Source organism: Lolium rigidum, chromosome 4 (assembly GCF_022539505.1).
Source record: "Lolium rigidum isolate FL_2022 chromosome 4, APGP_CSIRO_Lrig_0.1, whole genome shotgun sequence".
Classification (NCBI taxonomy): Eukaryota; Viridiplantae; Streptophyta; class Magnoliopsida; order Poales; family Poaceae; genus Lolium; species Lolium rigidum.
Window position 1 is genome coordinate 57004949 of NC_061511.1, and position 26455 is coordinate 57031403.

The 26455-nt window shown below is 44.9% G+C and overlaps 1 protein-coding gene and 2 long non-coding RNA genes across 3 annotated transcripts in view; 2 read left to right on the forward strand and 1 right to left on the reverse strand.

Annotated features, from left to right (window-relative positions):
• The first annotated feature begins 374 nt into the window (after nucleotides 1-374).
• Nucleotides 375-1507, forward strand: LOC124705632. Its single transcript, XR_007004116.1, has 3 exons — nucleotides 375-504; nucleotides 1112-1196; nucleotides 1443-1507. It is a non-coding gene; the product is annotated as an uncharacterized LOC124705632 (long non-coding RNA).
• A 242-nt stretch (nucleotides 1508-1749) lies between these two features.
• On the forward strand, nucleotides 1750-3120 carry LOC124648929. Its single transcript, XR_006986472.1, has 3 exons — nucleotides 1750-1808; nucleotides 1898-1990; nucleotides 3086-3120. It is a non-coding gene; the product is annotated as an uncharacterized LOC124648929 (long non-coding RNA).
• A 7595-nt stretch (nucleotides 3121-10715) lies between these two features.
• LOC124708434 (alpha,alpha-trehalose-phosphate synthase [UDP-forming] 1-like) overlaps nucleotides 10716-26455 on the reverse strand; it is a 76928-nt gene continuing 61188 nt past the window's right edge. Inside the window, exons 4-20 of the mRNA XM_047240116.1 lie at nucleotides 19217-19657; nucleotides 18579-18679; nucleotides 18109-18497; nucleotides 16234-16348; nucleotides 15908-16009; nucleotides 15535-15685; nucleotides 14638-14726; nucleotides 14391-14439; nucleotides 14132-14232; nucleotides 13803-13990; nucleotides 13549-13666; nucleotides 12706-12885; nucleotides 12491-12613; nucleotides 12326-12413; nucleotides 12109-12239; nucleotides 11802-11909; nucleotides 10716-11166 (exon numbers count right to left, since the gene is read on the reverse strand). Of these exons, the coding sequence (XP_047096072.1) occupies nucleotides 10915-11166; nucleotides 11802-11909; nucleotides 12109-12239; nucleotides 12326-12413; nucleotides 12491-12613; nucleotides 12706-12885; nucleotides 13549-13666; nucleotides 13803-13990; nucleotides 14132-14232; nucleotides 14391-14439; nucleotides 14638-14726; nucleotides 15535-15685; nucleotides 15908-16009; nucleotides 16234-16348; nucleotides 18109-18497; nucleotides 18579-18679; nucleotides 19217-19657 (2726 nt within the window). The 3' untranslated portion in view covers nucleotides 10716-10914. The remainder of the gene's footprint in view (nucleotides 11167-11801; nucleotides 11910-12108; nucleotides 12240-12325; nucleotides 12414-12490; nucleotides 12614-12705; nucleotides 12886-13548; nucleotides 13667-13802; nucleotides 13991-14131; nucleotides 14233-14390; nucleotides 14440-14637; nucleotides 14727-15534; nucleotides 15686-15907; nucleotides 16010-16233; nucleotides 16349-18108; nucleotides 18498-18578; nucleotides 18680-19216; nucleotides 19658-26455) is intronic.

Below are 26455 nucleotides of genomic sequence, written 5' to 3' on the forward strand. Positions count from 1 at the left end.
CGCTCGAATTCGGGGTGTTTCGGGGGCGTCTCTGACCCTGGTGCTGATTCGGGCTAGGGTTTTGCGAGGCTAGCGGCAGATGGGGGTGGAGGACTACCATGTGGTGGAGCTCGTCGGGGAGGGGTCCTTCGGGAAGGTCTACAAGGGGAGGCGCAAGTACTCTAGACAGGTTTGGTCCGCCGGCCGCATGCAAGGAGGGCGTGGTGGTCGAGGCAGCGGAAGGGCGGTGGTGCTTGGTGACGAGAGGAGGGACGTCCACCCTGCAGCTTGGGCGAGGGAGTCTTCACCGTCCTCGTCGCGGCGGTCTTGCTAGGTGTGGCGGAGGCCGTGGGCGGAGGTTGCCGAGGTCGCGGTACGGGTCCGGTATGAGCGGAGGTTGCCGATCTTGCAGATTGTTGAACCGACGGGTGCGGAGGAGCTACCTGGAGCAGTGGAACACCAGCGTCCAGCTCGACCTCATGCTCACTCGATGACATCGTCCCGCCGCACGCCACCGAGAACCAGGTGCCTCGTTCTTCCCAATCTTTGTCTGTCATCGTAGTTCTTGCCAGCGCAGGGAACGCATACTCCAGTCTCCTAGAAAGTTTACTAGGAATGATTCTTAATCTGACTAAGCAATGATCACCGTACTAAAGAGACTCTGGTCAGGTGATGGTCATAATTGTGTCTCCTCAATGGTTCACTAGGAGGGATTCTTAATTTGATCAATATTGTAAGCATTGTTGTGAACAAGCAGGCTCTAATAATAAATTGCTTCATGTTGACTGTTCAAGTTTTTTGCTCATTAAGGACTGCTAACAAAGACAAAAAAAAAGCGACAAATCTGCTTGTTTCAAAATTCCATTGATCTGTAATGCCCAACGTTTCGAGTTGTTTAAGTTGGACCAGTTCTAACTGGCATTTTCCAATCTAATTTATCAGCTTGTACTAGTACAGCAGACGATGTGATCTTGCTTGCAGTGCTTGCACTACTAAATTAACTGTTGTTCCATGGTCAGACTACGCTTATAATATGCGCACATGAAATCCTTATCAGAGGATTCCAAGCTAGAAACTGATCCATTTATGAGGCACAGTTGGTTCTAAACTTTTTTATTTTCGTTTTATTCAGACGATGTTCGTTTGTTATCTTCTACTAGCTCTGCGGATGCTTCCAAGACATTTGCCTTGCGTATATGCTGGAGTATAAAGCCAAGGTGAGTATTAGAGCCAAGCAATGCAGGTGTGGTAGAGTGGAAGCATTTCTGATCCAGGTTTCTTAATCACTTCCGTGTATGCTTGAAAGTTGAACGTTAGAAAACATGATCTTAATCGCTTATGTCCTACTCAAAATTGTTCTATTTTATTTTGGGGAAGGGAAAATGGTTGATTCAATACATACATTTGTGCTATGGATTATTGCTACAGTAAAATACTCATGGAGTATCATCATGTCCTTGCAGATATCATGGAGTATCATGGAATCCAACAGTAGTTGCGGGTGTTTGTCAAAGGGCAGTTTACCGATGATGAGTGGGCAGAGGAATAACATATGCCCAAAATGACGATGACCATTAGGTAATTGTGCCTTGCTTATGTCAAATAATCTGTGGATTGCTCCAGCACTTTTATTGTTTGCACAAAAGTACTCCAGCACTTATTTTGCTATAAGAACAAAATGACACTACTTTTGCTTGGGTTGGAACAAGTTTCAGTGCAATACTGAATTAATGGTGGGTAATGGCTGTTTCAGTGGAGAGCTCTTTGAGATGCTCGAGGATGATAAGTGCCTTCCAGAAGAACAAGTTCAAGCAATTGCTAAGCAGCTGGTATGGACTCAATGTTGTTTTTCTCCTTACGAACCATACCAGTCTACAACTTATTGCCTTCACGGTTTGAACGTGTGCCCTCATTTCAGGTAAAAGCATTGTATTACTTGCACTCCAATCGTATTATCCACCGGGATATGAAACCTCAGAACATCCTTATTGGAAAAGGATCTATTGTCAAGGTATATTCTATGCTGTGTATGGTACTAGTTTTAGATCATCACAAGAAGTCTTTGGAATTTTCTTGTTCATGATGGTTTTCAATTGCGTTTTAACTATGCTGGACACCACAGAGGGTTAGTGATGGACCAAACATTTCATTTCCTGTGCCAAACAGGGACATTAGGTCTAGAGTTGTAACAGGATAATCCTTGATTCTTTATAGAGTGGAATTGGTTTGTCTGAATTTATATTATTTAAGTGAAGAATCGAAAATTGTCGTGTATGTACATTTCTTGAAGCTCAGCTTGGACAGACTAGTTTCTTTTTGTCCAAACAACAGATTGTTCCTATAGTGCTTTGCTTTTGCATGAACTTATTGGATCGAGTACTTCATCCATCCATTTTAATAACATCTTCACTTCTCCGTAACCCAACATACAAGCCCTTAGCATGTCCATGTCCAGCATCACTACCCTTGCTCTGCATATTTGCAAATTACAGCGGGCGGAAAAAATACAAGACATCTAGATTAAACAATACAAGACATCTAGTGTAATATACTGCTACAGCTACTCAGTTTGCATGCTAGGAAAACGTACTTCACATGGGCAGGCTGCTACTTGCATTAATCCAAGCCCCTCTTTCACGGTATTGACATTTAGCTAATACTTTTAATAAGCCATGTGGATACACCAGCTGCATGACTTTCTGAAGAAATGCATACTGTAGATGGAGATATTGGGTATCTATCTTTGATATTTGTTACTGGAATTGATAGACAGCTCTTTTATTACAGAGTTATCCAAATGACTTTAGGACAGTTCATATTGAGCATTTGAGTTTCAGTTAAAAATGCTTTAGTACTGTCTTCTCTTTTTTCATTAGGACATATTTTTCAGCTCTTTCACTCAAAATAGGGGTCTCTATACTAGCGTCAACTTACTCATGCTCCTTTGTGCCACATTGATGGATGCAACAAGGCAAGTTTTTAGCATCCACCATGTGCACATGACCAAACTACTTGGTTTACTACTTACTGTCAGCATCTGAGCATGGACACCGCACTTCTATTTTTCATCTCCGTTTTGCTGAAACATATTACTGCTTCTCTCAAGGTACAATTCTGAATACTCAAGGTGATGGTGATCACCGATGCCGCACCATCTCAGTCGTCTGGGTTCAACTGAAGGTGATGCTGATCAGTTATGATGTTCAAAGTCGAAACATGGTGATGATTTGACAGTATAAAACTGAGAGTGTCACAATTTTCGTCTCCGTTTTGCTCAGTGTGTACGACAGTATATATGTTGGTACTGTGTGTTCTTATTCTTGTATGACAAGTATGTGCTCATTCTTGTATGAAATAATGTTCATATTGTGTGCTCATTCTTGTATGACAGTGAGCAGCACATGAAATGGTATTTGCGGAATTTTGGAAATTGCCACAGGTTATGGGGCACATCTCAAAGTACCCCTAATTGCATTTAGTGGCACTTGGCAAAGTGCCCCTAATTGATTTAGTGGCACTTGGCAAAGTGCCCCTAATTGGATTTTGTGGCACTTGGCAAAGTGCCCCTAATTGGATTTAGTGGCACTTGGCAAAGTGCCACTAGGTAGTGCCCCAAATACTTTTAGAGACGCAAGTAAAGGTGGCACTTGAAAAAGTGTCCCTATAGCTAATTAGTGGCACTTTGGTTCAAATTTGGGGCACTTTGAAATGCCCCAAATCTTATACCGTGATGTAGTGAATGCCGCGCACCGCGTGCGCATACCCGACGACGCCGTCTGCTACAGCGCCGGCGAGAACACGTTCTTCCTCGTGCACGACGACGGCCGGTGCTCCCTGGTGGACTTGTTCTACGGCGGCACGGCAACCCCTCTCCCCGAGCTAGCCGCACTCCTCCGCGCTTCTAAAGTGGACCCGCGCTACGAGCTGCTGCAGCCAGTCCACAAGGTCGTGGTGTCCACGTCCTCGGCAGAGCTGGAAGAAGATTGCCGCCTCGTCGCGGTCATAATCCGCGGCGGCAATGTCATCATCTCCACCTGCCGGCCGGCGGGGGAGACCAACGCATGCCTGGCGCTGGATAACTACTTCAATTTCTCCATCGCCGACATCGTGTTTTTCCGACCCCCTGGTATCGAGGTCATACCCGGAGCGGCATCGGCCGAATTCGAGATGATTCAGGAGCCTCATCTTCAGGAAGATCCATGGCCGTATGGTCACGAGGTTGCCCGGCGGTATCTAGTTGAATCCAATGGCAAGCTGCTCATGATCAGGCGGTGGACCCGCAAATCTCTGGTGAGCTTTAGTTACTATGGGATGACTGAATTCCATGACGCCGACGGATACGACCTCGACCGGACTCGCCGATTCGAGGTCTTCGAGATTGGCCACGGCCAATGGAACAGCCGGCGCCGGTGGCACAAGGTCCAGAGCCTGCACGGACAGGCGCTCTTCGTGTCATCGCCGTGCTCCAAGGCTGCACCTGCAGCAGACCATGGAGCTCAACAAGACTGCATCTATTTCTCCCACCAGTTCTATCGGAAGAAGATGGACGACCCCCTTGGTGACTCCGGGGTCTACAGCATGAGAGACGGGACGATCACGCGGCCCTTGCTGCCCGAGCCCGCGGCGGTGTCTGCGTCGCTGCCATGGCGCCTGCGGTTCCCTACATGGGTTTTCCCTGTTGAAGCATAATTCGGTTTCAGCTGCATACTGGTTGGTTCTCGATCGGTTCCTAGTGCCAAGAGACCCAAAGGGGTCCAATAATAAGATGGTAAAGAAACTAATACGTACTAGTACTACTTTCTGCATTCTTTTTTTTTAGATAGAGGTCTTATAAGAGCACATCCACAACGCTAGATTCTAATCTGAACGGTTAGGTGAAAAAATCAAGTGCCATAAAATTGGACGGCGTCCTTCACTACATCACTGTCAAATATTAGGGGCATTTCAAAATGCCACAGATTAGGAACAAAGTGCCGCTAATTAGCTATTGGGGCATTTTTTAAAGTGCCACCTTTACCTGCGTCTCTAAAGGTATTTGGGGCACTACCTTGAGGCACTTCTCAAAGTACCACTAAAACGAATTAGAGGCATTTTAACAAGTGCCTCAAAAGCTAATTAGGGGCACTCCTCAAAGTGCCACTAAATTCAATAAAGGGCACTATGACAAATGCCCCAAATGCCATTTAGAGGCACTTTGACAAGTGCCACTAAAGCCAATTAGAGGCAATCTGAGAAAGGATCCCAATATATAGAATACATGCACAAAATCTGAAATTACCATTCCACATATCACAACATCAAGGCATCAAGACATTATGCTCCCTCCGTCCGGAAATAACCATCCCCAGACTAGTACTGCACATTTTTTTTGCAGAAAAGGGCACATAAATTTCATTTTTCTACGACTTAGCCTTCAATTCAAAATTCAAAATTCAAAACAACCTATCGTCTACCTCCGTCATCCGCAATCGAAGCAAGCCTGGCACGCACGGGCAGCTCCGCGTGCACACACAGCTCAACATGCTCAGAGGGCTGCAGCCGGCTGGCCTGCTCCCCTCGCATAGAGCTCCACGGGCGCCCTCTCCACCTGCGTCACGCCGCCGTCTGCCCTGGCCTGCTCCGCTTGTGCCGCAGCACATCAACGACTGCGAGCTCGACCTCGTCTGCTTCGGACTCTCTTCAAGCCCAAGGTGAGCAGGTATGTCTTGCTTCGATAAAGCAGCCTGCAAGTTCATATACATTTATCCACGATGTAAACTTCCACTTTCCATACTTGTAAGTTGTAACCGTTAACCCAAACTGAAATGCATGTATCCATGATGAACAAGAAACAGATTTACACCTTTAAGATGCTTGATTGATATAGCATGCTGCTAGTGCCAATGCTTTTGGTTTAGATGAGTAGCACCAACTTAAGCAAATTGGATAAGTCAGGTTGTACTCTTACTTGATAGTTTCAGAAAATGGCCGTAGTCATTACTGGCTGCATCCCTGCCAAGTCATTTTCTGTAATTTCCTGTCATGTTCTGTCCATTAAAAGCTCCCTGGATATGCAAGTGTGTAATACAGTTAGGTCTAGCTTAAAGGCACAATCAGGTAAAGACTTTGTATAACAATAGCAGTCACGAACTTAGTTAAAACTAGTTAGTGTAGTGATCTAGTTGACTTACCTTGTGCTTATTTAACAGAAGAGCTCAACTACACACCTTCAAGAGAGATGCCTGATGTGAATTTATAAAGCAGTACAAGGAAAACAAAGATATATACTCCCATGTTAAAGCAGTACATTTCAACAACCTCCCATGTTTTAACAACTCTACAGAAAGTGCTGAATGGTTAATAAGCCAACCTAATCCAAATTTGAACAGAATATATGCAGACTTGAGAATCTAGTTAAATAACTACGCAAAAAAAAGAATCTAGTTAAATAATAAAGCAACAATATATGCAGCCTGGAGCACTCCCATAGTTAATTAATAAGGATACATATTTTACATCTACTAGAAACTGGAGCTTCACCGCAAGCTAACGAGAGCGCATGAATAGTATAGCATTGGATTGCACGCTCAAAACCTGCAGATGGTGACTCATTACGTGGCAAATGAACTTACATGGCAAGCACACTTCAGGTACTAAGGACATCCGTGCAAGAAATATTTATAGGATAACATACCCATAAGAGTATGTTTGGTTTGGGTTTTATACTTCTACTTCCAATTATATCATAAGAGTATGTTATGTTCAAGTTTCCTACTTCTACTTCTGAATTGTTCTCTTGCAGAATCATACTTTTCAACAATAATAGAAATTGAGATCCAAAACTTTTGTGAAACTATAAAAATCAGATTGTTCAACAGCTAGAGGCACAGTCATCATGAATTAACCTGACAACCCATGGTCAAGGCCTAGCTAAGAGTCCCAAAATCAGATATTTTATTCTTATGGTGGAGCTGTTGGTGTGTCGTGATGCAGTGTTCCTAGCTCGGACGAAGGGGTGGTCTCATGTCATCCTTGAGACATACTGTCAGCTGATTGTCAATTCTTGGAAGGATGGGAAGTGGCAGCGATCGGACTCAGCAGCGATCCTGCGGGAGATGAAGGCTACTATCTCCGCTTTTCAGGGTTTTAGGTTCGAGTTTGTGCGGAGAGATGCTAATAAAGCAGCACATGTTTGTGCTCGCTCCGCTCTCTTGCTAGAGTCTTATGTTACTAGTTTTGAACTTATCCTGATTTTCTGATTGAGCTTGTTCAATCAGATATTTTATTGTCATTTGAATAAAAGCCGGGCAGCGAATTTTTTTTAAAAAAAACCGGTCACGCTGAAATACTCAGCACGCGCCAAGATTGCGCTGGATTGCCGGATCGGACGCGCAGAAATGTAACCGATGACCAAATGAGAAATCAGCTACTGTAGCTGAAATTTAGAAAAGGTGATCATTATGCAATAATGGAAAGAGGTAGCCCGTTTTGAGAAAACATAATCGCCAGCGTTTGCGTCCGCAATTTTGGTTGTGTACCGCGTAAGTCGGTAGTTTCGTCTTTCGTGCGCAAGCGTAAGCCCTGGAGTCATTTATCCCTTGGTTTCTTGCATTTCAAATAAAGATAGGAGGAGAAAAAACCGGAGTTTCGGATCCGTGCGAGACGTACTAAGATAAATCTGCTGCGCATATCATGGATGCAACTTGCGCATTACCGTCGGAGGATCAACAGGTCAGATTTCCCGTGATGGCGGCTTCGAAAAGTGAGGGCCAGTCTGCATGGCCGGACCTGCCGCCGGAACTGTTGGGTGCCGTCCTTCGCCTCCTCCCATCCCTCGCCGACCGCGTCCGCCTCCGCGCCGTGTGCCGCCCGTGGCGCTCGGGCGCAACCGGGCTCCCGCCGTCGCACCTCCACCTCCCCTGGCTCGTGTTCGGCGACGGCACCCTCCTAGACGTTGCAAACAACGCCGCGCACCGCGGGAACATCCCCGACGACGCCGTGTGCTACAGCGCCGGCGATAACATGCTCTTCCTCGCGCACGACGACGGCCGGTGCTCCCTGGTGGACGCCTTCTCCGGCGCCGCGGCGGCAACCCCTCTCCCAGAGCTAGCCGCACTCCTCCGCGCTCGCAAGGTGAACCCCCGCGATCTGCTTCAGCCAATCACCAAGGTCGCGGTGTCCACGTCCTCGGCAGAGCTGGAAGAACGCTGCCGCCTCATCGCCGTCGTGATCGACAGCGAAAAGGTCATCATCTCGACGTGTCGGCCGGCCGGCGACACCAACGCGTGCCTGGCGCTGGACGACTACTTCGACTTCTGCATCGCCGACATCAAGTTTTTCCAAGGGCGGATCTACGCTCTGTCCAAGCGCAACGAGACACTCTGCGCCCTCGACCTCAACAAAGGCCGCATCAACGAGCTGCCGGAATCGCCACCCGGCTTCGAGGTCATACGCGGAGGGTCATCCGACAAGATCAAGATGGATCAGGAGCCTCATCTGCAGGAAGATCCATGGCCGTTTGGCCACATGGTTGCCGGGCGGTATCTAGTCGTGTCCAACGGCAAGCTGCTCATGGTGAGGCGGTGGACTCGCAAGCCTCTGCTGAGCTCTAGCTCCCCGTACTCGATATTTCAATTCCGTGATCCCGATGGATACGAAGCTAAGCGGACTCGCCGGTTCGAGGTCTTTGAGATGGACCGCAGCTACCGCCCGTGGCAGCGCAATGGCCGATGGAGCAAGGTGCAGGACCTTGACGGCCAGGCTCTCTTCGTGTCCCCGCCATGCTCCAAGAGTGCGCCTCCGGCAGGCCATGGAGCGCGGGAAGACTGCATCTACTTCGTGCATCAGATGGGTCCGTGGAAACCAGAAGATCCACTCGGCGACTCCGGCGTGTTCAGCATGCGAGACGGGACGATCTCGCGGCCGTTGCTGCCGGAGCCTGCGGCGCTGTCGGCTTCACTACCGTGGAGCTACCGGTTTCCTGCCTGGGTTTTTCCGGTTGATTGAAGGTTTATAATTCAAGTTTGAGCTACATGATGGCTTCTCATCTAATCTGCAGCTCTACGACAATTTTTTAGTTAACTCTTTGCTAAAACATAGTAGTACTCGTCTTGGTCAGTTAAACTTTGTAAAGTTTTTTATTAGAATCATTATGAATATACTTTCATATTATATGTATTTGATATTGTACACGTTGATTTGAGAGCCGTACAAGATCTATATTTTTAATCACTCGGTGGTCAGATCATATACATACTAACACAATGGTACAAATCTTTTCTTCGGCTGTAATGTGGTGAATGTGAGCAAATAAACCAAATAGCGGCTGCAGCATCACAACATATTTTCGATAAAGAGCAGCAGAACAACATGGACAAGATCGTAACACATTGTTCAGTTGTTCAACTTGTAAAACAAGAAGGAAAGGTTAATCTGCTACAAACTAAACTCCACTTCCAGTGACTTTTCTTCGGCTGTAATGTGGTGAACGTGAGCAAATAAGCCAAATAGTGACTGCAGAATCACAACATATTTTCGATAAAGAGCAGAAGCACCACATGGACAAGGTCATAACACATTGTTCAGTTGTTCAACTTGTAAAACAAAAAGGATAGGTTAATCTGCTCCAAACTAAACTCCACAAACCAACGAAACAAGAACTTCTCTCCCTTTCCCCTCTCTACAGAAGGAGGAGGCGAACCGGAGCGACCAGTCTTCTCCACCTTCACCGCCGGCAAGATCTCGGGTTCCTCTCCCCTCCGTCGGCCGCCTCGGCGGCGGGAGGGTAGGGGAACCCAGGATCTTCGATTCCGGCATGTAGATAGGCGTGAGATAGGTGTGCGTGCCGCCGGCGTGTCGGCGGCGACGAATAATGTATCCGCGGCTAGGATCCGGCGTCCTGGCGGGCGGATCTGCTTCCCGGACGGCGACGGTGAGGCAGCTTCGGCGTCGTTGAGGTGGGCTTTTGTTCTCTCCGATTTTCTGCTCCCAGGGTGGATTATCTCCGGATCCGGCCGGGAATCGGGTGAGATGCGTCTTGGAGATGGTCGGCGTCGTGTGCCGGCTTCGTCCAGAGGGTTGCTGCACTGGAGTGGGTGGCGAGGTATGAAGGTTGGGGCCCCGGCGTTCTTCCTCGACGTGTTCGACGGGAAGCGGCGGAGCTTCGCTCTGAGGAGTGACGGGGTTCCTCCCGGCCGACGAGCCCCAGAGACGATGGTGCCGCCGTTTAGCAGACGGACGACTATTGAGGTCCACAAAGGAGCAAGTCTCCGATGGTATCTCCTCTGAGCTGGAAGCGTGGTTAGTCCGTCTTTTTCTTCTCCGGCGGCGGGGATTGCAACTGGACACGATCTGGATGTGCTCAAGGACCTGGAGGGCTATCATTGTAATTTTTTATTTTTCTAGGGGTCTTTGTGCAAATTCCTATGTCTACTATCATCTGGATCTTTCCAGATATGGCCACGTTTGCTGTAATCTCCAAGGTTAAGCTAATGATAATTCGTGGTTTGCTCAAAAATAAAAACTAAACTCCACTCCCTGCATACCAACTTGACAGGCCAGACATAAAGGACAGAAGAACATGCCTAAATTGATATTGATGCAAAGATGCATAGACAAATGGGCTTGCAAAGATGCACCCACATGTGTGGTTTTCACTGAATTTGCAAGACAGAAACATGCCGACAAGAGTGGACAGTTAATTAACAAAGCACCATAGAAAGAAAATTTTGATTTGAATAAAACCTACAAAAGAATTATAACTTCGGTAACAGCAATTTAATGGTTTTACAGCATCACGTGCATCGACAAAAACTTGTGCGGTTGTAAATCAGCCGCAAAGTGATGAATATTTTCCAACCTCTTCAACTATATGTACAGTTTTTCCTATTCTTTTTTTGCTTACCCTAGGATTTTGCACATGTATACGTATTTGAAAGGGGCACCTCAGTGGCCACTCTACAACTGCGAGCCATCATCGTCTACTATGTCCAGGGAAGCCTCAGAATTTGCAAGACCACGGAGCAAGGTGACAACATCACTCGTTCCCTCAAGCTTGTACTTTGCTCGAGAGCATTCCCTGCCAACAGTACACGAGAAGTAGTTCTCAGCCTTGAGGCCGTCGAACATGATGCTGGTGCAATCTTCTTGCCCCGCCTTTGCCTTCGATTCACGTTGAATAAAGTAGGGAAGGGTATAGACGTCTTCATCCTGAAAAATGTTGTAATACCATTCAACATGGTACTTGAGCATTCCCAATGACTTTCATAGGCTAATGTGCTAGACCATACAATCTAAGCTTCATATAAAATGCATAAAATCCTAAACTGCTGATCATATATTTCTCGACTTAGGAACATGCTAAACATGTGAAAGAAAATGCATATACATGACGACATCGTTGGAAGTTGATTTCACCTCTAACAATTACATTTTCTAACTATGAATATCCACAATAGTGGTCTCTATGAATATTGAATGCATCACTGGACCTTTGGGTATATTATTGTGACGTGATAATTTTGATTTTATGTTGTTCTGGAAGGATCTGAACTTCTATATATATAACAGAAAGGGAGAAACAGTTTTTTCATCAAGTTGAACCTTTGTCCTCTCTGTTTCAAAAATATTGTGTCTGTTTTCTCATTATATACTGGGTGATCTCTTCTTTCATGCAGTACATAGAAGAAAAATACGGTGAAAATGATATAATAGGTGCCTTATAATTTTTTTAAGGACTCCCTTGACCCCAAACATCATTATTCATATTAACTGTTTGTCCTGTCTCATTTTGTTCAACTAAAGTAACATAAATAACAACACAGTGGAGAAAATTCAGTAATTACCTTTGCAAGGAAGTGACCTATGCACAAGACAAAGTCGATTGGAGTGGTTATGTTTTTTGACTTTCTTCTGCGACCTAATTCTTTAATGATTTCATTAACAGCATTACCCTGGACAAAAAGATGAATCAGTTTATAGAACGCAGGCACGCAGCCAACAACCAATATGTTGCATCTTCTATTTAAGTAAAGGATGGATCAGTTCAAAAAATATAGCTAACAACCATTATGTTCCACCTTTCTATCTTATTTTGCTTGCATAACCACTGAAACATTTCTGTATCGATTACAGAACTATAAAAGAGCTGACCTTGGTGACTCCCACAGGGCGCACCTCAATTGAGCGTCTGCCTTGAACAATATCAGCACTTCGATTTGATGATGAATACGACCCCAAGTGTTGTAACATATCCTTTGCCTGGTTTCTTCCAAAATCATCATCTGCGGAACATTTGCATGAAACATAGAAACATAAACCTTTTGGTTTGTGTCGATACTGGTACCATGAATGTAAGTTGAATATTTACCTGAGTATTTATAGTTCCATACAAATGATTTTTCACGCTGTTCTAGGTAAGAATTTGGGGTTCTTCTAGTGAAGTATTCAATAACTTTCTGGAAAATATTAGCATAAGTCAGAAGAGTAAACACAAAATTGCAACAACAGAACACAGTTCACCGTGTACACGCACCTTTACACTGTCAGAGCAACCAATTTCAAGATCTTCAGTTGCTGTGGCCATCCATTCTTCAGTGGTTCGCTGTAAAAACATCCCGTTCTCTGCCGCCAACCACATTTCGAACTCTCCGAAGTTCTACATGCAGGAAATGGTTATGTGATTTTCAGCCAGAGATTTGACTATATATAAATAATGCAAGCAGAAAATGAGAATCATTAAGAGATTACTTCCTCGAGAATAATTCTGCCATAACCACTGACAACAATTACAGTCGTATCCTCATCGTCACAAAGGGTTTTCAGAGGTCCCTTAAACTCAGGTTTCAACTTCAGTTTCATGCTTGCGGTTTGGTCAGAAGCCCCTATCTCAAAGGATTGGACCTGTTCAGTCAACGTTTCATGAAAACCCTGTATAGAAACACAGTTGTTAGCTGCTCTGTGGAGTAAATGTTCCACCAAAGTGCACCAAAAGTTATTAGATGACAGAACACACATAAATCATAATGTGAGGAAAATCATCACAAAAGTGAGAAGGCATCTAAGATCAGTTACATCTTCCTCCTTTATTCAGAAGGAAGATATCACTACACGATTTGTAAGATTTTATTTCCTGAAGGAAATTGTATTGTGATTATGTGAATCTAGTTTGACATATTATAACATTTCTTATTGAAATGAAAGAAAATGAGGATGTCCAGCCAAAACAATCTACAAAACTCGGAAGACTTTATTTGCAGTGAGTTGCCCGCTATTATCTTGAATAATGTCTAAAAGTGGGGCTTCAGCTTAAGTTTGAACCCAAAAATTAAGTAGGTTGGCTCGCCATGTCTTGATTTTATTCAATAATAACCCCAAGTTGCAAAACGACAAGTTCATTTAAGAGTGAGCGTCAAATACACCAGATGCAAACACAGCTGTACTCTACCTAAATAAGGCATAATGTAATCATCCAATTATTATTGTTAATTAAAGATGATGGTTTCGTCAGTATCAGAAAATTTTCTGAAAAAACAATGGAGACCAAGTAAGCAGCAATTTATAATGAGTTACAGAGAAATTCTGCAATCTTACCAATATGAGCAAACGACTTCTGGATTGTGCGTATCGTGAAGTTGTTTCTTCAATTGGGAGCACAACAATAGGTTGTTTTGTATGTACTGGAGCTTTAGTAGCTGTTTTATGTAGCTCGCTGCAGGAAAAGAAAAATTATGACTGTTAGATCCCAATATTAGTAAGAAAAAATTGTGTCTCGTCAAGAAGAAATCCAGTCAGCTGATAAATACTAGTCTTCCAAACTCCACGCTAAATTGGCATGAGCCCCTCACCGGACATAGTCTTCAGCCCAGTTTTGTGCACTGTATGCTGAAACCAGTTTATAATTATGCCTATGCCGTTCCTCTCTATCATGAGCTGGCATAGCCAAAGCAGCTTTTATGGAGTTTGCAACCTCTGCAGTATCCCACGGGTTTACAATAATAGCACCAGCCCCAAGAGACTGTGCTGCTCCAGCAAACTGAAAATAGGATAACAGCAAGGCATGTACCATTGAATACATTTAACAAGAAATGGGGAAATATATAACATGCAAATGTAAACTAACCACATCAGTACCAGGAGGTACCTACAAATATTAGGCAGATTGAAATCTGCTTACCTCGCTCAATATCAGAACACCTTTATTTGATTCTTGACAGGCAACAAATTCATAGCTTACAAGGTTCATACCATCTCTCAGTGACGTTACCAGAGCCACATCTGAGCAACACCGAGTAAAAAAAATAAAACATGCTCAGTTACTCACTAGTAGTAGAACATAATAATAAGTGAAAGCACATGTGACAGATTTGAGGAAATAATGATAACAAGCTGTTGAAGGTTATGCATTTAATTTTGAAAAGGGTTGGGAGAATCACCAGTGACTGCATAAAGAGCGCACAGATCAGGAAAATCAACAGTTTGGTCCTGTAAGATAAAAACATCCAAAAAAATTACTTGTATTTCTCTCTCAAACCGCAATACACAAAATGCTCAAATTAACATATTTATTGTAGTAGTGGTGATTCAGATGTATTTTGACACAACCATGCATTAGTACTAGTCTAGACTGGTCCCAAATAAAGCAAATATTAAGTTTGTGCATGTAGGGGGAGGGGGACAAACCAGATGGTGAATAGGAGTGGTTCTAATCGTTCCAAATCGACCATTTACACGTGCAACCAATTCGTGCACTTGACTTGCTAGCCTTCGATCTATTCATGGAGTAAATAAAACATTAACAAACGTGAAACAATCATTAAAACGTAGAAACGATACCTTGTAATAATCTCCTGAAGGTTAATTGTTACACCTAAGAACTACTCCCTCTGGTCGTGTTTAATCGACGCAGACATAGTAAATACATAAGCTGTTCTCTATTCACACTTCGCGTCAATTTTATCTGACCGGAGGGAGTACCTATAGAGACCATCATATCCCTCCAGTGCCTTATATTTTTTGAAACACCAAGGTGGTGTAATTTCACTAAACAATAGTCAATGACCACAATCTCTAGTTGTGGATGCAAAATTCCAGAATATCCGACTATCCAAGCGGTATTAGACTATTCGTCTAAAAATAAGAGAACAGAAATATTTCCATAAGTAGGAAATGAAGTTATAATGCATATCAGCCTACTATCTTGAGAATTGAGATTCTTAATCGAAGAAATATTATTTTTATATAATTACCTGTTACTAAATTATAAATATCTCCAATGATTTCTATAAACAATTCTTCCTAAGATTCTAAGAAACCCAATCTTGCAGAAGTTTCTGTTTCGGACATGACACTTCAAGAATTACCAGATCTTGTATTTCATCCGCAAGAAGTGTCAGCAACAAATGTTTGGAGTTACATTACTTCAGTTACTACAAGCTAGATTATTTCTGGAAGCATAACAACACACTGTACCGAGAACAATCGTAAACTCAATCAAGTGAACCTTCTGCATGCCAATCATATGAGTTATCTGTGCAAAAGACACCAAAAAATTGTAAACACCAATGAAATGGATCTTACATTCAGGTACGTCACTTCTGGTAGGCACTGCAATCTGCAGTAGAACCACCTTCTCATTCATACCATTGTTTTCCTCAAGATATTTCTCAAAGGCCAGCACCTTTTGAAGTAATCCTTTAATCATGTCAAAACGGTCAACACCCAGCATTACCTATCACATTAGCAAGCAACAACCAATCAACATAAAGGAAATTGTTGATTATCAAGAAGTGTACATGATTCACCAAACAAATTCAAAGAGATAAGGGAAATGTGCTAAATGAACTGAGGTGATACACACACGTTTTGTTGCATTGCAGTGGACTTTTTTACAGATTGTGTTACACAGAGCCTCAAAAACAATAACTTAGAAGTATATGACTTATCTTTGTACCTGTCGACCAGCAAAAATGCTTTTGAAATCAGCTATTTTTGCTTTGACTTCTGGAAGCTCCAAAGTTTCTTTGAATTTACTCGAGTCAATCCCGATTGGAAACTGGGTATTTAAGCAAAGTGAGTATCAAATAATCATTTTCTTGCATGCGCAAACAGATAATTTCAAATGTTCTGAATGTTGATGAGGTTTAGATATCATGATGAAAAAGGTAGTAAGCTTTGAGTGTGAGAGTAGAAAATCAAAATCATTTAATATTGATATTGGAAATCATTTTGAAAGTTTCAGATAAGATACAAATATAAATTAGAAGTTCTCATACATACAGCTTCAACCTTCACAATCCTCCCTTCGACCTCAACACCTTCTAGGTAACTCTCAAGTCCAAGAAGGCTGGTGCAAGCACTCACAAAGTGCCTTGCATAATCATACGTATGAAAACTGAAAAAAAAAAAGCAATCATCTACGTTATGACCAGCTCAATATTCAAACTGGAAAAGAACATAAGAGACAATATCAACTAGAGGAAAAAATAATTTAATGCGGACCAATGCACACCTATTGATTCTAAACCACTGCTACATTTAAAAACATGCATTTTTGTAATGGGGGGGCTTATGTGCAAAACGTGGTTATAAGGACGTGTGCTCTCCCAGGTGGAGAGACACGGAGAGATTCCCCAAAAGATTATATTGTATCGGCACTATGGTTTAAATCCTAGCCCACCCTTAGCCATCACCGTTTATATTCATGGTAGCTGTGTTGCATTCATGCCCCTCCCTTGGCTCCCTGCATCATCCTAGAAGCGAAAATAACAACCTCATTCTTGGGAGGGCATCAACTGCCGGCTTGATGGCAGGAGTAGGAACTCCACTGCCATGTGGCTGGATTTATGTGGAAGCTGGGCTACTAGGAAGGAGCTGATGGTTCCCCAGAACCCAGACAGCACAGGCTGTGTTTCCTCTGCTGCCTTGGGTCGTTATGTATTTGGGCTAATCCAGTGCTGTTCTTGTGGGTGCTGAACTGCTGATGTGCACGCAATCCTTTATGTGAAGACTATGCTAGTGGAGGGAGTGTTGGATGTTGCCAGATTTGAGTTGTAAAGACTTGTCGCAGTTGTAGCAGATACACATGCTTTATGATATGTGCAGCAACGCTCTATTAGAACAGATGAGTACAAAGAAGATGGAGGAAATAAAGAAAGCAAGTGGAAAAACTGCCACTGAGGCAAGCAGCACAGAAGAAGCAGAGTGCTGAGACTGCTGTCCTCATTGGTCACTTAGGGAGAATTGAGGAGCCTACTGCAGGCATGGAAGTATCAGAACGCCAAATGAGGTGAAGCTAGAGGGGGGGGGGGGAATTGCCTGAGTTGCTCGGCCAGACTAATCCTAGGGACAAAAGGAGAGGAGCACTACTTGCGGATACATGTACTGAACCTGCAAAGAAGAATGGCATAGAATGGAGGATGTGGAACCCCACTAATTCAGGGATAGCGGCATGGTTGATGACCTCTGTTTCTCCAGCTACTGCCAGGATAGTGAATGCAGTGGTGATATGGAAAACATTGAGAATATGTACTTTCGGCAAGGCAATATGATGATAATGGAAAATGTTCAGAGCAAGGTAGATGCACTAAAAGAGGGATGAAAACTGTCCAGGAGTATGCCAGCCAGCTGCACTTACTATGACCCATTGATCTGGTGGAGTTGAAATAAGATAGGCATGTCAGCAACACAGGATGGTTACATATTTTGTAAAAGGCCTGAGTTCAAAACTTGAGAACAAGAGAGCTGCTAATGTGCCACCACAGAACCTGCCTACAGTGGAGGATGAAATTTAAGACTCAAGTGGAGATCTGGGTGCGAGCGATAGACAGAAACAACCTTGCAAGATCAGCATATGTTTCTTTCAACAGGGATTGCTACAACTGGGCAGAGAACACATCTGAAATTGGCGCATTGGTATGGGAGGAACTCTGCCTAGTCACCATTGCGGAAACAGTGGGGAAAGTAGCAGAAAACAAATCCAACATAAAGCATCACAATTCAGAACATCTCGTTGGCTTTAACATAAGCCAAAACTCAAGCTAGGGCTCTTGCATCTACTTATGTAAACAAACCTTCGTATATAATAGATAGTTGATTCAGGAGCCTCCAAACATGTGACATGAAAAGACAAGTTTTAGAGGAGGAAGAACTCACCCGACCAAGTCAGACTTCAGCACTGCCTTCAACAGGTCCAGGCGGTTCGGTAGTGCTCGATAAATTTCAGATGAGGGGAACGGCGTGTGAAGGAACCATCCCACCTTCATGTTGATGTCATGCTTCTTCAATAGAGAGGGGAGGAGCATCAAGTGATAGTCATGGCACCATACGATGTCTCCTTTCTCATAGATTTGGCACACGACATCCGCGAACATCTGGTTGGCTTTCTCATAAGCTTTGAGCTGTGACTTGTAGTCTTTTGTCTTGCTGAACCTGTAATCCTGTGGCAGCCCAATGTAATGAAATAGTGGCCACAGAATATTATTACAGTACCCGCTGTAGTATTGGTCCACCAGCTCTTGATCCATGAACACAGGAAAGCACCTCTGTCACAGTCAGATGAGAACCACGTGACAATTTACACATAAAAAGATGTTAATGACAATAATGTGCCAGATTTAACCAACCATGGTCGAGGTGAGTTTATCCATGACGATTGTTTGCTCCTCCTTGTCGGGGATGGATACACCAGGCCAGCCGACCCATTTCATTTTCACCCCGGTCACACCTGTGGCATCATAATTCAGAACATCACCTCCAGGACAAATTGGCTCAGAGAGGAATATAACTGAACACAAATTGCCAGGTATGCATTAGAATTGACTGAAGATGGTGGCCTCTGATTTTTTGTTAATGCAAACAGGCAAAACACCTATGGAGAATGGCAGACTAGACGCAACTAGATTGGTTTTACTACACTGTCCAGGGCCTACGGATGTCATCACTCATCTGTATCTGTACCAGCTTGAAATAGATGAAGTGCATAAAGGCATGTACGTTGCTCTGGCTGTGGTCTCATGAACGAAGCACAAGCAAATGCCATCGACCAAAGCAAATCTATTGCCCAAGTGGCCTACTCAGTGCAAGTTCACAGCCACGCAAGAATTTCATGAACACTTCCTGACTTCGTATCTGAAAACTGTTGCCAGCAATTAACCTGGGCAGTCTAGCTAGTTAATGGAAAGTACGCGTTCCGTTGTCATACATCGCATCATGTCGCCAGCCAAAGATTTGGGAAGTCCTCGATCAGGGACAGGGATCATACCTCGTAGAGCGCTGACGAGACCACCCGAACTGTCAGAGTAGTCCCAACCGTCTCCGAGGCGCTTCACCGTCACGGGAAGACGATTTGCGACGATGAGGATCCGACCCTCCGGTCCTAGAAGTGCGGGTAGACAGCTGGCTGGGGCAGACGCCGCGGATTCGAGGGGGCGTTGGATCGCAGTTTCCGGCGCTGCGCCCGCGCCGCTGGCGTCGGTGGTGCCGTCGCCGCGAACCCGAGCGCTCGGGACGAGGCCCGAGGCGGGCTCCCCGGGGTCCTCGTCCTCGCGCTCCGCCGGGTCGGCGTCCACTGCTGCCGTGGAGGAGGACGCGGAGGAGGCGGAGGAGGGCAGGTAGGGCGCGATGCTGCTCCCCTGCAATACCCGCTCCAGCAGGAACTTAGTCTTCGCCGCGTCGTCGCCGTAGCGCGGGAAGGGGTCGGCGGGAGTGGCGCCATGCCCTCCGAGTTCTCGGAGGAGGCAGCGGTGGTCCTCGGGGTCCTCGTCCTCGCGCTCCGCCGGGTCGGCGTCCGCTGCTGCCGTAGAGGAGGAAGCGGAGGAGGCGGAGGAGGGCAGGTAGGGCGCGATGCTGCTCCCCTGCAATACCCGCTCCAGCAGGAACTTAGTCGTCGCCGCGTCGTCGCCGTAGAGCGGGAAGGGGGCGGCGGGAACGGCGCCATGCCCTCTGAGGTCTCGGAGGAGGCAGCGGTGGGGCCCGGGGTCCTCGTCCTCGCGCTCCGCCGGGTCGGCGTCCGCTGCTGCCGTAGAGGAGGAGGCGGAGGAGGCGGAGGAGGGCAGGTAGGGCGCGATGCTGCTCCCCGCAATACCCGCTCGAGCAGGAACTTGGTCGTCGCTGCGTCGTCGCCGTAGAGCGGGAAGGGGCCGGCGGGAACGGCGCCATGCCCTCCGCGGTCGCGGAGGAGGCAGCGGGTGTGCGCGGCGCCCGCTCCACCCACCTCCAGCGGCGGCGCGGCGTGCAGCATTGCGCCGAGCACCTCGCGGGCGACGGCGAGAGCGAGCGGCGGGAGGGAGAGGGAGAGGGGGGAATTGGTGTGGGGCCCTTCTGGCCGTTGCGGTTCGATCTTTCTAGAAGATACGGAACGGGATTCCACGGCGCGCTGTATCCGGGACGTCCTTGTGGGCCTGAGTCGTCAGCGACAGTGGAAAGGTCGGTTAGTGAACTCGTCGTGTGAAGCCAATTCGTGATCAAACAACTTTTTGTGGCGGACTGTTTTGGTTTGGTGAGTTTATGTTCTTCAGCATCCGTTGTGATTTTGTGAAATGCATGCTTTTGTGCGACTGCGTATTTTTGTGCAATAAATTTCTGCTGTGGCATGCGCGAAAAAGATACTAGTCCATCTGATTCATAGTATTTGTCGTAGAATCGCATGAATCATATTTTAGCACCTCAATTCACGCCTTTCAGGGATAATGAGAGAGTATCTCCGTTTTAATTAATAAGGCACACGCATATCATAAGATGAACTTTGATCAAAAAAACTAAGCAATAAAATCTTGATTATATACGTAATTAGTATAGAAAAAATCTGATGATGCTAATTTTATGTGTATTAGAGTAATTCTTGGTCAAAGAAAAACAAGAAAAAAGAGATGTTTTATTCATTGAAATGGAGGTAGTATGAGATAACGTACTAATATACTCCCTCCATTCTGAAATATTCTACATTTTAGCTTCAAAATGTATTCGGAAAACTTTGGTATTATATATAACAACATGGAAGGTTCATTAATGTCCAAACCTCGAGTATCCGGTGGAATCTAGAGTGTCCGGTGGACATGGGAAGAAGAGAGGGAAAAGTTCTGGTGGAAATAAAGGGGAAGGTGGCCGACCAGGACACCATGGCCACATGGAGCCAACCAGGGCATCCCAACTGGACCAGCTGGCCAGGCCCCAAGGGCCCATAGCGCCAGCCCCCTTCCCTTGGCCACCCTTTCGAAAGGTGGGCCTTATGATTGGGGGTTACCTGCCCATCCCTTGGCCGCACCGACCTAGGGTGGGCGGCTTCCCCCTCCCCAAGTTTGTGATCTCTCTCCACCTACAATTAGAGGTCCCCACCTCAATTTGTGTGCAAATTCCTCTCGAAGTCTCTCATGGCCCTTTGGTTGGTCGTATCTCTCTCTCCCTCTCCGCATACGTCATAAGGTTGAAACACTCTCACCACGATGGCCTAGCCCTGGATGGCAAAACCCTTGCAGATACCGCCTGGCGTGTGGACTACGCCGAAGGAATAGTCAGTTCGATTCTTGGAGCAAGGACGAGATATCCTCGTGGCTTGGATGTATCTTCTATCTATGTGGATTTCCCGGATCACCATCTTCATCGAGCTCTTCCGCTATACTCGGTGAGTTGATACCAACCAAATTACTTTGCTGCAATTACATAGTATAGATTTTGGTGTTCGTGGACTACATAGTATATATTTTGGAAATACATACACAATCCCCTTCAAAGTGGCATCAGAGAAGATCTATGTTTAGTTGCTTTATTTCGATCAAGTATATGTGTGGTGGTAGTATCATTTATCAACCCTTGATGATAGTGATGTAGATGTTGTGTAATAAAATTAATCAACTTGGGTAAAACTTGCAATAGAGCGTCTAGAGCCATCTAACTCTATTTTTGCAGTAAGTGCATACGATGTGGTATAGTTTTAAGATTTCAATATGTTTGTATGCGATGCTATATGATGTAATATATGTGTATCATATAACAGCATGATGGCCGGAGCCATGTGATTGTCATTTAATTATGAAAATATGAACTGCGCGTGTCGGACTGTTCAGCTTATTCCACAACGGTTGTCCGGATGGAGGCCAAATGCCAGAGGCGCCTAGTACATGGAGGTGTTGCCGCATGGTGGAGAAGGTGCTCCACCCCATTGTAAATTAAATGAACACGAACAGTTCAGCTGTCAGTGACTATGAAATATAGCATTAATCATCAATGAAAACAGACTTCATCCAAGAGGTGATTAAAAAAATTCTGAGAAAAAATATGCATGTATTCAGGTCTAGTACGAATAAGTTTTCACAAAAAATATCATTTCAAACATGTGGAGGAAAATCGAGATCTTTTTACCTTTTGGAACCACAATTTTCTGTTTTTCCTTGCATCCCAAAATGCAACATACTATTATTTAATAAACTTTGAAGGTATGAAGAGAGCACTTGTAGGTATCCAGAACATATTATTTAACAAAATTTAGAACTTCTAAATACCATTTTTTTTTATCCAGAGGCCTCGGGAGCCAAACACTGCACTCATCTCTTATGATCAATGACTAGTGTGTTTCAATCCCTGGCTCTCAGAAAATTTACACCCTCTTCACCCCGTTGTAAATTAACAGAACTGGCGCTGATAGTTCTGCTATGCCTAAAGAGTGGTGGCATCCATCAAATAACACAATCTTCTTACCTTTTCACCCAACATTTCTTTTGAAATAAATTCAAGATGCAAAGTCATGCCGCAATTTTCATTGCTAACAGATAAATACTAGTAACATCTTGACATACCCAACCGGATTCTTTTTGTTGAGTTACACCGACAGCCAGCACATGGCGACATAACAAAAGAGTTGGACAAACAAAATAACGGAAGGCTTGGAACAATATCACACAACCACCGAACACGCGCCTTAGTCCTCACCCGACCAGTTGGGATCAAAGAATGAAGGTGACACAGCCCGGATACAGTCTGCACAAACATGAAGAGGACCACATCAGTTTTACTACAATATACCAAGGAATTTATGGTTGCTAGGATAAGGATTTTGAAGCAGAGAACTAGTAACAAACATGTATGTAATTTGACCTAATTTACTATTAACCAGAAGTTAAGACAAAACTTCAGAATAATTATCAGAGTAGATATACTGCTGGGGTAACACATATATGACCAGTGTCTCAGCCTTTGGTCAAAAGTGTGGCAGGTAGGTTGGTTTAATCAGTGTCATTAGGGGTGATCGGAGATAGCAGCACCGTCAAACCGCAATAGGCAAACTGGTCACAGGCTCAAACAAAAAATTGAAGCAGTCACCAACTGGTGGTTCTTACTAGGGTAGACGTCAGGAAATTAAAACAGTAGAAGTAAACTGTATTGTAAGATGGAAACAACTACAGTTTCTGTTAGCAGTTAATCAGATTTATAGGCACCAATGCACCATAGAAATGTATTTCGACTATTAGTGCCACCCTGATCCTGGTGAGACATGTACCCATTCTGAACTCCATCAGCTCATACTAAAGGATTACAGATCTTGAATATGGATGCCATTGTAAAAGGTTATTATATACTCTACTTGGTGAGTAGTTGAAATTAGAATATAATTGCTAGAAGATGGTTCTATGTTTTTTTCAGAATTAGAGACATATAAGGCATGAAGAACATCAATATTAACTTACAAGCTTTTGGCCTTGGGATCTTCTTGAAACTGATATGCTCAGAAAGTACGCCACTTCTATTCAAGATCTTCACAATTTGATTGACCTTATCCTTGACCCTTAGTCGCTCTTCACATTCAATGCTGACTTCCTTAAGATGCACACATGCAAATGATTCCTCTATTTTAACATGTTTTCTTTCGCCTCGGGCTGCACATAGGAACCTCTAAAGGACGCAAGGCATTTTAGTAAGATCAACAAAATAAACATGCTTCATTCATCAGTAGTACAGTGGTCGCATAAATCCAGAAAATCTACCTCATCACTACGAAGCTGAAGAGTGAGCTTTTCAAGAGCTGGCGAGTGCTGAAGAATGCGAACTAGTGCATGTAGATCAATAGCCCTACACCACATGTCGAGCAAAAGAGTCTTTAATCTGCCAAATGTGGGGTAAGACTCCAGATCCCTTTTGTAGATATACTGGACAGATTGCAGAAGTATAAGTAATCAGAAACTCAAGTTTTCCAGCATATGAAATGAAATAATTGAGGTTGGTAGAAACTTTTGGTAGATATTTTAATTCACTTGTAAAAGGGAAAACACATAACTACACCTTAAGCCTGTAGATTATTCATTTTTTCTAATCAAGCCTCCATATAATTAAATATAATGATCCAAGGGTTCATTTCAACAAAAATAAATAGTTGAAGGCTTACATCAAGAAATCAACATTATAGGTGCTTGATCGGACAAAGTATAATAGTTAGTGTCCTAAAAGAGGCTCATGCAGTGGGAAATACTCATAACCCATTATGCCATTCTACGTTTTTCTGCATCTTAAACGTTGATATATTGACAATAGAGGCTAAAGATTTTGAGAAGAATCACTCAGTTTAGCATTCCTAACTTGTATGGTGTACCAACATGCAAGAGTATAATCCACATTGTACGTACAATTTGTCACAATCATCAGAAACGAAATAAACTGTACATCAACAATCTGTGACACTGAAAACACAAAAATGAGATAATGAAAGAAAAAAAAAAGTTGTTTAAGGATGTGTTGATGCATGTCTATCTAAATAGCAGATGGCAAGTACTAAACAGCAAGAGAAGGTACAGCGCAAGTGGAAGCATACCACTTTAGGTTGATCTCTCAATTCCAAATTGACAGCATTGGACAGACTATTGAGAAGCACACTCTGATAACCACCAACAGGATAACCACGACAGCCTTCACAGGTCTGGTCAGCACAACCTCCACACTTATCCTCGCACCCGGTGGAGAGATCGATGGACGCTGTTTCTAGCAGTGGCATGCCTTCAAGCAAAGGAGTCTTGCCTTGACAATCAAGCAGTTGCAGTGAAACAAGACAAGGTGCAGATATACAGACACGGTAATCCGCGGGGAAGTTGCATTCAGATATGCACAGACGCTTGAGCGACGGAAATGACATCTTGCGCACCCAGAAGCCGGCTTCCTGCATATTCAGATCCTCCAACACGGGACAGCTTGAGAAATCCAGAACGTCAGGGTCCACAAAGAAATGCTGAACATCCAGTTTCACCAGGTGCTGGGAGATGAAAGGCAGAGCGAGCTGCGTTTCACCGCCCACGTGGTCGCCGACGACCTTGAGCACCTGAACCTTGCACGACAGGGCGTACCGGATCCAGGAATCGAAGTACGGGTTTGGATCAGGCTCATCGGGCTCACCAGCGTAATCATCCCTGGTCAGATGTGACTCGATCTCGCAGTTGACGAGAGGCGCGTCGCCGCGGAGGGCGATGACGTGGTTGACGAACTTGTCGTAATCCACGGCGCTCGCGAACCGCCTGGGGTGGACGAGGCGCAGGGCGGGCATGCGCTTCCAGAGGTGCCGCCACCGGCGGGCCAGCACGGAGGTCTGCACGACCTCGTCCACCGGCAGCGAGGCGAGCACCTGGTGGAGGAGCTCGTCGGGGAGTTGGCTGATGCGGTCCACGGAGATGCTCGCCGCGGCCTTCTTCTTGGGCATTCCGTCGATCTTGTTGCGGGCGCCACGGCAGGTCCTGCGCGAGGGGTGGAACTGGGTAAAGATCAAGAGAGAAGATGAGATCGATCGGTGAAATCCAGCATCAAGTTGCTCACCTCGATTCGACGGCCGGTTGCTCTTCCTTAACTCCGGCCGGCGGCAGCAGCAGCGAGACTGCTTGACGACTCGGCTCGCCCGTAAAACATCCAACCGCAAGGCGAAGCTCGACGTTAAGATCAATCTGAGACCCGGCTTCTCCGGCGCCGGCCACCGCTACGTCGAATTTCACGTCGTTGGCGTCTTCGCCTGAATCATCTGGCAGGGCGTTGAGGTCTAGATGGACTCTCATGGCTGCCAAGGAGATGGCGTGCTGTTAATTTGGCGATGATTATGGGCGCTACTAATTATGCACGGTGGCTGTTCAGTTCCCCTGAAATTTGAAGTTCGCGCGCTGCCTCAGTTTTCGTTTTCCCGCTTTTCTAAGTGGCGCCAGACTGCTTGGACTGTTTTTGGCGCTAAGTTTTTCTTTTTTTGTTTAATCTGCGTTGGGTTACGTTCATTTTCGAGGGCTTTGGTCCCCTTGCGTCCGTGCGCCACCATTTAGATTAATCATAGTGGGAGTAACTAAAGTAGTAACATATACATGATTCCCAACTAGGTAAATTGATGACATGGTATTATATTAAATAAAGAAATAGATGGTTGTGGTAACTAGCTATGTTACCATAACATCGCATTTTTCAAGATAGAATGAATCTACAAGCTAATTAATACACTCATGCATAATACTACATCTAAGTTACTGTGGTGACCCGGCATACCACTGCATGG